The sequence below is a fragment of the Ipomoea triloba genome, chromosome 15 (genome assembly GCF_003576645.1).
Source record: "Ipomoea triloba cultivar NCNSP0323 chromosome 15, ASM357664v1".
Classification (NCBI taxonomy): domain Eukaryota; kingdom Viridiplantae; phylum Streptophyta; class Magnoliopsida; order Solanales; family Convolvulaceae; genus Ipomoea; species Ipomoea triloba.
The window spans coordinates 11779600-11793727 of NC_044930.1; the positions used below are offsets into that span (position 1 = coordinate 11779600).

The window sequence follows — 14128 nt, forward strand, 5'->3', positions numbered from 1 at the left end:
TATATATATATATATATATATATATATATATATATATATATATATATATATATATATATATATATATATATATATATATATATATATATATATATATATATATTATTGAGGACATTATAGTAAATTGATACATATAACTTAAAATATAACCCTTAACCAAACAAAGTAATAGTATATTCCACAATTCAAACCAAACACATCAGGTAATCTTACATTCCCAAAATCTCACATTACCTTCCTGGAGGTAATCCTATTACCTAGGGCAATCCAAGATTTTGTGAACCAGACGCCCCCTTGTTATCTTAGATAACCCGAACCAAACGCCCCCTAAGGGTGTGTTTGGTTCATGGGCTTAGCTATCAGGAATAGGAATCAAAGTCATTGTTATTGTTTGGTTGAAGGATTTCTGAAATACTACTATGGGATTTGATTACCCCTTAATTAGAAAACTCATTCCCTAATAAAATAAAGGTTTCATTCCATTATTCTTCCTCCTAATGGGTAATTTGATATTCCATTATTCCTCCTAATTGGTAATTTGATTTTTAAGTTTGAATTAGTGCTGCCAAACACTTTGTGCTTAGATGGCATATATAAGGTCATGAGATCAAACCTTAGTGGAGGCGATATTGATTTTTTGTGCTTCAACGAGTTAAAAAAAGTTTGGATTAGTGCTTTTAGATTTTTGTTTTTATTTTTTTTTTTGATCATATTGGTGCTATGGATGTCTTACCAAACATGCAAAATACTTTTACCAAAACCCATTATCATTAGTTATTACCAAGCATTTGATTCTCATTCTCATTCCGATTCTATGTGCGAACCAAACACACCCTAAACCTCTAATGATAAAGTTTATAATGTATTTTAGGTGGGGATCAATTATAAATTTCATTTGGTGAAGATTTATTAATTTTTATTGAACTTTATTTTCTAACGTTATATTCTTTAGCATTTGAGAAAGAAGTTATATACTTTTTTTTAGTTAATTATCAATTTGATTCGTTAACTTTTCACCGATCTAGTATTCGACTCAATATTGTGTAACTTGGTTTCTAGCTATGCGAACTCATACTCAATTTGGTCCTTATTTAACTCTCCTTTACCTGTATGTGAAACTTGACATGACGTTTGGTTGGAATGAAGGAATTAGAGATGAAAAGAATCGTAATTCGGTGGAAAAAGAATAAGGTGATGAGAATAAAGTAGGAATTCAAATTAAATTGTTTGGTAGGGAGGAATAAATTTATTGTGAATGAGAAGGAAAGAAGTGGTATAAAGATTAAAATGTCCTTGTGTAATAATAATAATAATAATAACAACAACAACAACGACAACAACTACAATAACTACAACGACAACAACGACAACGCCGACGACAACGACGACAACAACGACAACGACGACGATGACAACAACAACAACAACAACAGCAGCAACAACAGCAACAACAACAACAACCACCACCACCACCAAGGGTACTTTTGTCCTTTCATTCCAACTCAAAATGCCTAATTTCCTAAACCTTTTTTTTGAAAACCCTAATTTCCTAAACCTAATTGTAAATTGATCCTATTTCATAACCTAGTAAAATCTATCAACATCGCTTTGAGGGAGTTTGAGAGATTTAGATGTTTAGGCATTCCCATGACTTAATGAGAAACACTCATTTAAATGATATAGGTCCTATTTATTAACCACATCAAAAGAGTGATATACATGTGAATAACATTTATAAAAGCTTTAATGTCATGATATTAGATACAAGAAAATACTCTTTGATTAATTGTATTGAGATATTGAGGAAACATGTTATGATTAGGTTATTTCAATGTAGACAACAAGTTGCAACTTGGAGTGGCAAGATATGTCCATCAATTGTGTAAATAAGTTATATGTTTTTTTACAAATAAGTAAGACGTTACTAAGGTTATCATAGTGATGATATGATGATTATTTGTTTGAGGTTATAAGAGCTAATGATCAACATTAGGTAGATTAGGAATATGATATGCACTTGTAGAAAATGAGACCTCACAGGTATACCTTGTAGCCTTGTAGACATGCAATTTGTGCCATTTGGTTGAAGAGATAAAAAATTTTAGTATTAGACTATGTTGATTCCTTGGTATTTGAAGAATTATAAAGATTGTATTCATCTAATTATTGGGCATGAAGAGAGGATATCAATTGATAAAGAACCCCCATTGCTCTCATTATGCACAGTAAAAGCAGGGAAACCTAGAAATATGAGAAAGAAATCAGCACCTCAGCTCACAAAGGATTAGTTCGTTCCATGTAATATCTAAGAAACATGTGAAACTTCACTATAAAATATGCAATTAAACTAATCATAGCAGTATGAGATGTCCTAAAAAATCCACGGTTACAACTAGACCTCAATTAAGTGTAACAAACTACAATATAACTCTAACAAATGGTATAACTTTAAAATTGTTGTATATGTATAGAGAAAAAATATGACACTTGAAAATCTGCAAGAAGTTAGTCTGAAGAAATACCAACTAGTACTCAACTTGAAGTTGAAGGAAAAACACAAATGGAAGAAAGTCAAGTCCAAATTCTAGTGGAGCAATCACATAGTATGGCTCCAAACTTATTCTAAATTCTAGTGGAAAATGTTAGGCTAACTACTTCTTATGCATTGCATGAAGCTTGAAAGATCCATTGATAAATATTGATAATAACATGATATAATTTGCACTTGAGTTTAATTAAGAGGCAAATGAGCAGTGCAATCCATAATCTAATATCCAACATGATGAACTTGATGGATCAATGACTACACCGAAAGGCAAGGGTGGTGAGATAAGGCCAATGTAAGACATGCACTTAACTTCATTAGGCCTGAAGGTTTGCTTTAGGGTAGGGTAGTAAAATTAGAGAAGGATTGAACAAACAGTGGAAAAAGGAAAGAGGGTGATGAACTATCAATTGTGAATTCAAATGGTAGATTTGTGAAACTGACTTCGGGATTATGATGATCTGTGAATGACACTTTTAGTTCAGAATTTTGAAGTATGGAATCTACACTGCATGAAATGTATATTTTTGGGAATTATGAATGCAGATCAATCTTCACAAAATGTTTTAATAGGCTAACTACAATATTTGTTACTTTTATATTGCAAAATTTGCATATAATATATGTAAACACTGAGAACTAAATGTGCAAACATGGACATGTAACAACATAGGTACTAAAACCATTATAGTAAAATGAGGTGCAAACAATGCCATGTAAATATGCAAATATTGATACATAAAAGTGTTACCCCTTCTCCAAAAAATCTATTGCAAACTTAGACGTATAAACGTGTATATAATAATAACTAAATGTACAAGCATAAGGTGTGTGCCAAAACCTAACTAAACACATAACCCTTCCAATCAGACATAATGCAAAAGGGGAAAACTAATAGTGCAAATACGCTAAACTAAATATGCTAATTTAAACATGTAAGAACATAGACAATAGAACATAAACAGAATACTGAGATTAAATACATTTGCATGTTTGTTTGATAAGTTGCATCAAATGACACAACATGACCAAAGACTTCAAAATTTTTCCTAGAAATAGGGTTAGCTCAGAATAACCTGCTCAATTGATCAAGTTCATCCACATCATAATCAAAACGAAATGCTGTGCAAATCTTTTTTTTTTTTTTTTGAAGAAAGTATACACAACCATCGAACACCAACACCCAAAACATAAGCCTTGAGATCCATTTGAATCAGGGCCGGTTATTCGATTTTTGTGGTCCAAACGAAATCACTTAAAACCACTTTCTCTATATTTCTCAAAAAAGGAAATCAACTCCTCAATTTTTTTGATAGCAACATCAATAATCATGTATTTGGATTGCAAGTACTTGCTAACAAAATTAACATGATACAATATATGAAATCATATTACTATTGCCACCAAAAATTCAAAATCACCAAGCTCATTTGCTGCTAAAGATTTACCTTCACTTCTTACCGAGGAATCACCATCAACATTTGCCTCTTGGAGTAAAGTCTCTTGTATTTCTACCATTTGAAATCTTATAGCTTGAACACTTTCAACACAACTTTCCCAACGAGTAGAAGACAATGACTTAAGAGTTGAATCAGGTATATTATCTTTCAAAATAACCCATCTCTTGGTAGATTTTGCAAAAATTATATATATGCGTTGTATAACTCCAAAAAAAATCTTTGGCTTTATTACAAGCGTTTGCCATATCACATAGAACTAAATTAAGACTATGGCAACCACATGTAGTATAAAAAGCTCTAGGATTTTCAACTAAGGGTGTGTTTGAAAACTTGAAAAATGATTTCTTACAATTATTTTCCGGATTTCAGTTGTTTGGCAACAAGGAAAATTTAAAGTCAATAAAAAATAATGGGTTAGTCAATGGAAAATAGCTAACATTTCCAAGAAAATGACTTCCCCTTTTTTGGGGGATGTCATTTTCCGTTTGCAGTAGTGGAGCAACCAATCACAGCTAATTTATCAAACAACTTTTTACAATCAGCTAATATTATTAACAAATCATACCTTCTAACCCAAACATCCAACCCAATCAACCAACAGCCATTTACCAAACAGGGCCACTAATTTTTTTTAAAACTAAACTCCATTTCAATTACAAAATATTTAATTCTAATTACAACATTTGAACCAAACCAAACATTCCTTACTTTTCTCCATCTCGTGTACCAAGTATATTGACATACAAAGTGAAAAATCTAAATAGGTGTAAACAAAAAAGTACATGTGATATGGAATGCCAATCATAGGCTAGATTAATTTTGATTTATAAAGATAGAGAGGATGCGTTAAACAAAATTAAATCCATATGAACCTTGAGGAGTAGCATGTAAATGATTTAAACTAATTATTAGAGAAAATTGCCATTTTGGTCTACTGACTATTAGGGTCTTATTAATTTCAGTACACGACTTTCAAAAGTGTTAATTGCATACCCTGACTATTTAATTTCTGTCAATTTTGGACACTCCGGCCAAATTGACGGTCAATTTTGGCCGGAAAGTCTTAATTACTCCGTTAAGCCTTAATGTGAAGGGCAAAATGGTATTTTCCAGCGACAGTCTCACACAAAACCTGTGTTCCACTCCAGGTAAAACCCCCATATGAATCCCAGCGGCGGCCTGATTACCCATATGAAATTTCTGTCGGTGGAATCTAAGGCTTTTGCCAGTTGCATCATTTGGGTTGCTGAGATTGTGCCCTATTAACCAAAAGATATGTAAAGTAGAGAGCTTTCCGGCTTTTTGTCCAGCTATTTTGTGCATTCTTCCGGGGAAATCCCAAATTCTTTGCCGGCCCTGATTCTAGCTCGATCATCTTCAGAGAGTAATATTGGGCCGATCGCCCAAACCGGGACATTTAATTTTCGCCGGAAATACACTAACCCGTTATTTTCCAGCTCTGCTATAGTGTTGAACAAGAGCCCATTGGAATCCGCCCATGTCAGAAGATTTTTCCGCTGGAAAACGGAGAAACGGTCGGCGCCGTCTGCCACGGCTAAGCTGGGAGATAACTGAGTGACGTGAAAAGCTCCGGCTTCGGGGAAATCAGGGAGCGTGAACTCCACCTCGTCGGAGTCCCTGTGAGGGAGACTAAGCCACATGGAGTAGAAACAAGCCAAACAGAACGCGCCGGCGCCGCTGAAAATCACGTGAAAGACTCCGAACTCACGCGCCACGGCAGCGGTCCACCAGAAAAAGAAATCTGTGACGACGCAGAGCGGCCTGAGCCCCCCCTGTTCGCGAATTATATCGGAGAGTAGTGCTCTGAAGGCGGGCTCGAGGGAAGGGGAGAGTTCGCGGAGGTGTAATCCGACGTCGTAGGGGAGAATATCGGCGGTTTCGGCGTCCGAGGGGAGGCCGTGCTCGGTCCCATCGAAGGGGATTTCGAGAAGGCGAATGGAGGAGTATTTGGGCGGGAGAGATGATCGGAGTTTTTTGTGTGAGACTGTCGCTGGAAAATACCATTTTGCCCTTCACATTAAGGCTTAACGGAGTAATTAAGACTTTCCGGCCAAAATTGACCGTCAATTTGGCCGGAGTGTCCAAAATTGACAGAAATTAAATAGTCAGGGTATGCAATTAACACTTTTGAAAGTCGTGTACTGAAATTAATAAGACCCTAATAGTCAGTAGACCAAAATGGCAATTTTCTCTAATAATTAGTTTAAATCATTTACATGCTACTCCTCAAGGTTCATATGGATTTAATTTTGTTTAACGCATCCTCTCTATCTTTATAAATCAAAATTAATCTAGCCTATGATTGGCATTCCATATCACATGTACTTTTTTGTTTACACCTATTTAGATTTTTCACTTTGTATGTCAATATACTTGGTACACGAGATGGAGAAAAGTAAGGAATGTTTGGTTTGGTTCAAATGTTGTAATTAGAATTAAATATTTTGTAATTGAAATGGAGTTTAGTTTTAAAAAAAATTAGTGGCCCTGTTTGGTAAATGGCTGTTGGTTGATTGGGTTGGATGTTTGGGTTAGAAGGTATGATTTGTTAATAATATTAGCTGATTGTAAAAAGTTGTTTGATAAATTAGCTGTGATTGGTTGCTCCACTACTGCAAACGGAAAATGACATCCCCCAAAAAAGGGGAAGTCATTTTCTTGGAAATGTTAGCTATTTTCCATTGACTAACCCATTATTTTTTATTGACTTTAAATTTTCCTTGTTGCCAAACAACTGAAATCCGGAAAATAATTGTAAGAAATCATTTTTCAAGTTTTCAAACACACCCTTNAAGGGTGTGTTTGAAAACTTGAAAAATGATTTCTTACAATTATTTTCCGGATTTCAGTTGTTTGGCAACAAGGAAAATTTAAAGTCAATAAAAAATAATGGGTTAGTCAATGGAAAATAGCTAACATTTCCAAGAAAATGACTTCCCCTTTTTTGGGGGATGTCATTTTCCGTTTGCAGTAGTGGAGCAACCAATCACAGCTAATTTATCAAACAACTTTTTACAATCAGCTAATATTATTAACAAATCATACCTTCTAACCCAAACATCCAACCCAATCAACCAACAGCCATTTACCAAACAGGGCCACTAATTTTTTTTAAAACTAAACTCCATTTCAATTACAAAATATTTAATTCTAATTACAACATTTGAACCAAACCAAACATTCCTTACTTTTCTCCATCTCGTGTACCAAGTATATTGACATACAAAGTGAAAAATCTAAATAGGTGTAAACAAAAAAGTACATGTGATATGGAATGCCAATCATAGGCTAGATTAATTTTGATTTATAAAGATAGAGAGGATGCGTTAAACAAAATTAAATCCATATGAACCTTGAGGAGTAGCATGTAAATGATTTAAACTAATTATTAGAGAAAATTGCCATTTTGGTCTACTGACTATTAGGGTCTTATTAATTTCAGTACACGACTTTCAAAAGTGTTAATTGCATACCCTGACTATTTAATTTCTGTCAATTTTGGACACTCCGGCCAAATTGACGGTCAATTTTGGCCGGAAAGTCTTAATTACTCCGTTAAGCCTTAATGTGAAGGGCAAAATGGTATTTTCCAGCGACAGTCTCACACAAAAAACTCCGATCATCTCTCCCGCCCAAATACTCCTCCATTCGCCTTCTCGAAATCCCCTTCGATGGGACCGAGCACGGCCTCCCCTCGGACGCCGAAACCGCCGATATTCTCCCCTACGACGTCGGATTACACCTCCGCGAACTCTCCCCTTCCCTCGAGCCCGCCTTCAGAGCACTACTCTCCGATATAATTCGCGAACAGGGGGGGCTCAGGCCGCTCTGCGTCGTCACAGATTTCTTTTTCTGGTGGACCGCTGCCGTGGCGCGTGAGTTCGGAGTCTTTCACGTGATTTTCAGCGGCGCCGGCGCGTTCTGTTTGGCTTGTTTCTACTCCATGTGGCTTAGTCTCCCTCACAGGGACTCCGACGAGGTGGAGTTCACGCTCCCTGATTTCCCCGAAGCCGGAGCTTTTCACGTCACTCAGTTATCTCCCAGCTTAGCCGTGGCAGACGGCGCCGACCGTTTCTCCGTTTTCCAGCGGAAAAATCTTCTGACATGGGCGGATTCCAATGGGCTCTTGTTCAACACTATAGCAGAGCTGGAAAATAACGGGTTAGTGTATTTCCGGCGAAAATTAAATGTCCCGGTTTGGGCGATCGGCCCAATATTACTCTCTGAAGATGATCGAGCTAGAATCAGGGCCGGCAAAGAATTTGGGATTTCCCCGGAAGAATGCACAAAATAGCTGGACAAAAAGCCGGAAAGCTCTCTACTTTACATATCTTTTGGTTAATAGGGCACAATCTCAGCAACCCAAATGATGCAACTGGCAAAAGCCTTAGATTCCACCGACAGAAATTTCATATGGGTAATCAGGCCGCCGCTGGGATTCATATGGGGGTTTTACCTGGAGTGGAACACAGGTTTTGTGTGAGACTGTCGCTGGAAAATACCATTTTGCCCTTCACATTAAGGCTTAACGGAGTAATTAAGACTTTCCGGCCAAAATTGGCCGTCAATTTGGCCGGAGTGTCCAAAATTGACAGAAATTGAATAGTCAGGGTATGCAATTAACACTTTTGAAAGTCGTGGACTGAAATTAATAGGACCCTAATAGTCAGTAGACCAAAATGACAATTTTCTCTAATTATTATGTAAATGAGTATAGAATGAGGTAAGTGAAGCACTTGATAAAGGAGCATGGATAGGTTGAATTGATTGACAATACTCAGGATTTTTTATGCTTTTTTTTTTTTTNAAAAAAAAAAAAAGCATAAAAAATCCTGAGTATTGTCAATCAATTCAACCTATCCATGCTCCTTTATCAAGTGCTTCACTTACCTCATTCTATACTCATTTACATAATAATTAGAGAAAATTGTCATTTTGGTCTACTGACTATTAGGGTCCTATTAATTTCAGTCCACGACTTTCAAAAGTGTTAATTGCATACCCTGACTATTCAATTTCTGTCAATTTTGGACACTCCGGCCAAATTGACGGCCAATTTTGGCCGGAAAGTCTTAATTACTCCGTTAAGCCTTAATGTGAAGGGCAAAATGGTATTTTCCAGCGACAGTCTCACACAAAACCTGTGTTCCACTCCAGGTAAAACCCCCATATGAATCCCAGCGGCGGCCTGATTACCCATATGAAATTTCTGTCGGTGGAATCTAAGGCTTTTGCCAGTTGCATCATTTGGGTTGCTGAGATTGTGCCCTATTAACCAAAAGATATGTAAAGTAGAGAGCTTTCCGGCTTTTTGTCCAGCTATTTTGTGCATTCTTCCGGGGAAATCCCAAATTCTTTGCCGGCCCTGATTCTAGCTCGATCATCTTCAGAGAGTAATATTGGGCCGATCGCCCAAACCGGGACATTTAATTTTCGCCGGAAATACACTAACCCGTTATTTTCCAGCTCTGCTATAGTGTTGAACAAGAGCCCATTGGAATCCGCCCATGTCAGAAGATTTTTCCGCTGGAAAACGGAGAAACGGTCGGCGCCGTCTGCCACGGCTAAGCTGGGAGATAACTGAGTGACGTGAAAAGCTCCGGCTTCGGGGAAATCAGGGAGCGTGAACTCCACCTCGTCGGAGTCCCTGTGAGGGAGACTAAGCCACATGGAGTAGAAACAAGCCAAACAGAACGCGCCGGCGCCGCTGAAAATCACGTGAAAGACTCCGAACTCACGCGCCACGGCAGCGGTCCACCAGAAAAAGAAATCTGTGACGACGCAGAGCGGCCTGAGCCCCCCCTGTTCGCGAATTATATCGGAGAGTAGTGCTCTGAAGGCGGGCTCGAGGGAAGGGGAGAGTTCGCGGAGGTGTAATCCGACGTCGTAGGGGAGAATATCGGCGGTTTCGGCGTCCGAGGGGAGGCCGTGCTCGGTCCCATCGAAGGGGATTTCGAGAAGGCGAATGGAGGAGTATTTGGGCGGGAGAGATGATCGGAGTTTTTTGTGTGAGACTGTCGCTGGAAAATACCATTTTGCCCTTCACATTAAGGCTTAACGGAGTAATTAAGACTTTCCGGCCAAAATTGGCCGTCAATTTGGCCGGAGTGTCCAAAATTGACAGAAATTGAATAGTCAGGGTATGCAATTAACACTTTTGAAAGTCGTGGACTGAAATTAATAGGACCCTAATAGTCAGTAGACCAAAATGACAATTTTCTCTAATTATTATGTAAATGAGTATAGAATGAGGTAAGTGAAGCACTTGATAAAGGAGCATGGATAGGTTGAATTGATTGACAATACTCAGGATTTTTTATGCTTTTTTTTTTTTTTAAAAAAAAATGTGCACTACATTGTGTTCAGATAGCATCTCTGCGACTCTTTTTAAGGGAAAGTTACATGATCGGATCCTAGTGATGTGGTATTGATTCTTTGAGCTGTAACAGATAGAAAAAGCATAAAACAAATATTATCTTGTAATAGAGTCAATAGTACTTAAAAAAGCATACAAGAAAAAGAAGAAAGCAATAAAAGAAAAATAAGAAAATAAATAAAGGAAAATAAGAGAGTAAATGTGATAATGAAAATAAAATGAATGTGGATAACAAAGAAAAAAGGTACAAAGGGGATGAAGAATGATCATCCTCAGTAACCTAAACATATATATATTTTTTAATTTTTGTTGGGACGAGATAAATTTACAATTATTATTTAAAAGTATATATTTGATAAATTTTGCTATTGTATAATAGCTCGCAAACCAGATATGAAATATTTTCTTGCTTTATGTTTTACTTCACACTTGAACACTTGTTTTGTTGCTCACTTTAATTGATAGCTCCGTTTTTATATGTTTTTTTTTGTTTTTTTTTTATAATATGTTGAGCAAATTTCACTTTTAGTCATCAAATAGTATGTCATTACCACATTTAGTCATTGTCTCACAATATTTGACTTTGAGTTTATATAATGAAATATAGTATTACTTGATACTAATAACCTTTCCTAATATTATTAAAAATTTAGGTGTAATCCTAAACAAGTTAATCAAATTGTTGACTTGATAATTATAATATTACAAGTTCGACTCTTAATGAGAGCTACCTATTGATTTCATTGATTTGAGCCGATCAGTTATAAAGAATTTATACTGAATTACCGACTAAAATTATAAAACGAGACTTATTCAGGTATTAATTACGAGATTTCCTCATTATTCAAAAAAAAAAAAACTAACAAAATGATATCAAATTAGATAATACAAAATTTAATACTAGTATAATGAAATGAATTCTTAGATTTTTGGTTGACTGGATTAAAAATTTAGTAAACTACAGTGTCACATCATTATTATCCTTTAAACTCTTTTACTACATTTTCTTCTTTGAGTAACAATTAAAAACCCTATTGAAAAGATATGACTTATGAGTGGTAATATCGATATTAATAGGGGAGTGAAGGGTATTGATGTAATGTGAGCATCTCCTCAACAATCCCCCGAAGCCTCTATTTTTGCGCATCACAACCCATAAATCCATAATTAGTTCATCTCACAGCTTTCACAGAAAATAATGGAAGAGCCGGAAACTCCAACTGCCTTCTCCGGCGCGGCGGCGATGAGCCAAGAAACAGCCATGTTTTCCGACGACATCGACAGCAGTTGCTCCACTCCGTATGTGAGCGCCCCCTCTAGCCCAGGCCGCGGCCAACCTCACTGTGGATTTTACTACAGTGCTCCCGCTAGTCCCATGCACTTCGTGCTTTCCACCACTAGTCTCATTTCCGGCGCTTCTGTTCACTCTGAGGCCTCCGCCGCAGCTGCGGCGGCGAATTCCTCCTTCGAATTTGACTTTTCTTCTAGGTTGGCGGGCGAGGGCGACGCCTGCGCTGGATCTATGAGCTCCGCCGACGAGTTGTTCTTCAACGGCCAGATCCGGCCGATGAAGCTTTCCACGCATCTCCAGCGCCCCCAAGTCCTGGCGCCGCTGCTTGATCTCGACGAATCGGAGGAGGCGGATATGGATCGCAGCGAGGAACAGGCGTGTAGGGGGAGGGATTTGAAGTTCCGCGATAGATCTTTGCGTCGGAGGACCCGATCCATGTCGCCGCTCCGAACCGCTTCGTTCCAGTGGCACGAGGATTTTGAGGACAATGGAGAACGGAAACCTAGCAATGAGGAAAAAGAGAAAGGCAATGAGGGGGAAGTTAAGCACGAAGATGAGGCCAATGAAACGACGCCGTGTAATTCCGGATCCTCTTCGCGGTCCTCTTCTGTCGGGAGGAGCTCCAAGAGATGGGTATTCTTAAAGGAGTTTCTCTACAGAAGCAAGAGCGAAGGTAGGAACAATCCCCACAAGTTCTGGGGAGCTTTATCGTTTTCTCCGGTGAAGGAGAAGAAAACTCCGGATGCGCCGGCGACAAGCGGCGGCGCTTCAGATGTGAAGAAACCAAAACCCGCGAGCTCGAAAGAGGCGAGGAAGAAACCGGTGAACGGAAACTCAGCCGGCACCGGGAAAAGGAGGGTGCCGCCGTCGCCTCACGAGCTGCATTACACGGCGAATCGAGCTCAGGCGGAGGAGATGAGGAAGAAGACATTCTTGCCGTACCGGCAAGGCTTGCTGGGTTGCTTGGGGTTTAGCTCAAAGAGTTATGGAGCTATGAACGGTCTTGCTAGAGCATTGAACCCCGTCTCTTCAAGGTAAAATTGTAAAGATTACCACTATTACTAGTAACTCCAAAAATTAATGTATAGACATATTTTTCACCTTCCTTTATTTCATTTTTCTTGTTTTGGTAATGTTTTCCAGTCATTGTGATGTCTATTTAAGATAGGGAACTTCTCTTTAGATTGGAAAGAGAAGTTTTCAATCGATCTGCTTAATCATGGATTTGGTTTAGTACTTGTGTAGCCATTCATGGAAATCTATGAAATTTCTTTACCTCATCTCTCTCTCTCTCTCTCTCTCTCTCTCTCCCAAACACATAAAAGAAACAAAGATTATTTTTGAGTAGATGAGATCTTAATCTGGACCACAAAGAACCAAGATTTTTGCTTTTAATTTGCAGAAGTGATGACATCAATATTTAATAGTGAATAGCCAGAGAAGAGAAGTCATATTCTTCTCTATCATTATCACCTGTTCAGTTTGGTAAATTTTCTTCCTTTATTATGATATATAACCTGTCAAATGTTGGTCCCATAAGATTTTAACCAAATCCCATGAATAGATCAGATTTATGTCTTGTAAATCAAGAGTTCCATATCTAGATTCTAATTTTCTATTCACTTTTCAAGCATTTTTTTAAAATCCTTAATTAACTTTAAAAAGTGGGTAGAAACATTATAATCACTCACTTTAGGGGGTGGTGTTGCAAGAAAGTGAGAAATTTTGGGAAAGGGGGTGAATAATGTGATGATGAATAGTAGCAAGATTGGATTTTCTTGGACCAATGATTTGATCCCCACATGGTTTTGTTGGGTTGTAGGAGAGAGGTCTTCCATATATAGACCCACAATGGCAAAGGGGTCTGTCCCTTTGCCAACAATATCATCAGAGCCTCTAGCTGTTCTTGGCTGTATATACCCATCCTGGGGGGGGAGGGGGCACCCTTAGGGTGGAGTGTAGGGTTGAAGCAATTGCTTGCTCATTTTTCATGATTTGATTTGATTGTTGTTAGGGATGGGTTTGAGTAAATGGAATGGAATAGATGGTTGGTGTAGTGGGGGACTTTATAGGGTTTGGGTAGTGATTTAAGAGGGGATCTGTTTTGGTTTTTGTCTGATTCTCTTCATTAGTTTGCACGCCTTTGAATATGAACAAGGCAGATAGATGTTGATGAAAGGCATAGTAGGAAAGCTTGTTACCTCACTTGTCATGCTCACTTACTTGGATCAGATGTTGACATACTAAACGACTTTTACATTTCACCTTATACTCTCTCTATTGCCTCGCTTTTTATATTTTATCCTTTACTTGAATTCTTATATTCCTATGCTGCATTTTACCACTCATATTTACTTCTCCATCCATCCCATTTTATTTGTCTGATTCGGTTAACGCGATTAGACTGAATTTATTATTAGTTCAATAATTTTTTT

The 14128-nt window shown here is 37.7% G+C and overlaps 1 protein-coding gene and 2 pseudogenes across 1 annotated transcript; 2 read left to right on the forward strand and 1 right to left on the reverse strand.

Moving 5' to 3' along the window:
- Positions 1-2799: 2799 nt before the first annotated feature.
- LOC116005683 lies at positions 2800-8509 on the forward strand (annotated as a pseudogene).
- Positions 8510-9156: 647 nt separating this feature from the next.
- Positions 9157-10966, reverse strand: LOC116005684 (annotated as a pseudogene).
- Positions 10967-11552: 586 nt separating this feature from the next.
- Positions 11553-12973, forward strand: LOC116006033. Its single transcript, XM_031246281.1, has one exon. The coding sequence runs from the start codon at positions 11601-11603 to the stop codon at positions 12729-12731; it is 1131 nt and encodes a 376-aa protein (XP_031102141.1). The 5' UTR covers positions 11553-11600; the 3' UTR covers positions 12732-12973.
- The last annotated feature ends 1155 nt before the right edge of the window (positions 12974-14128 follow it).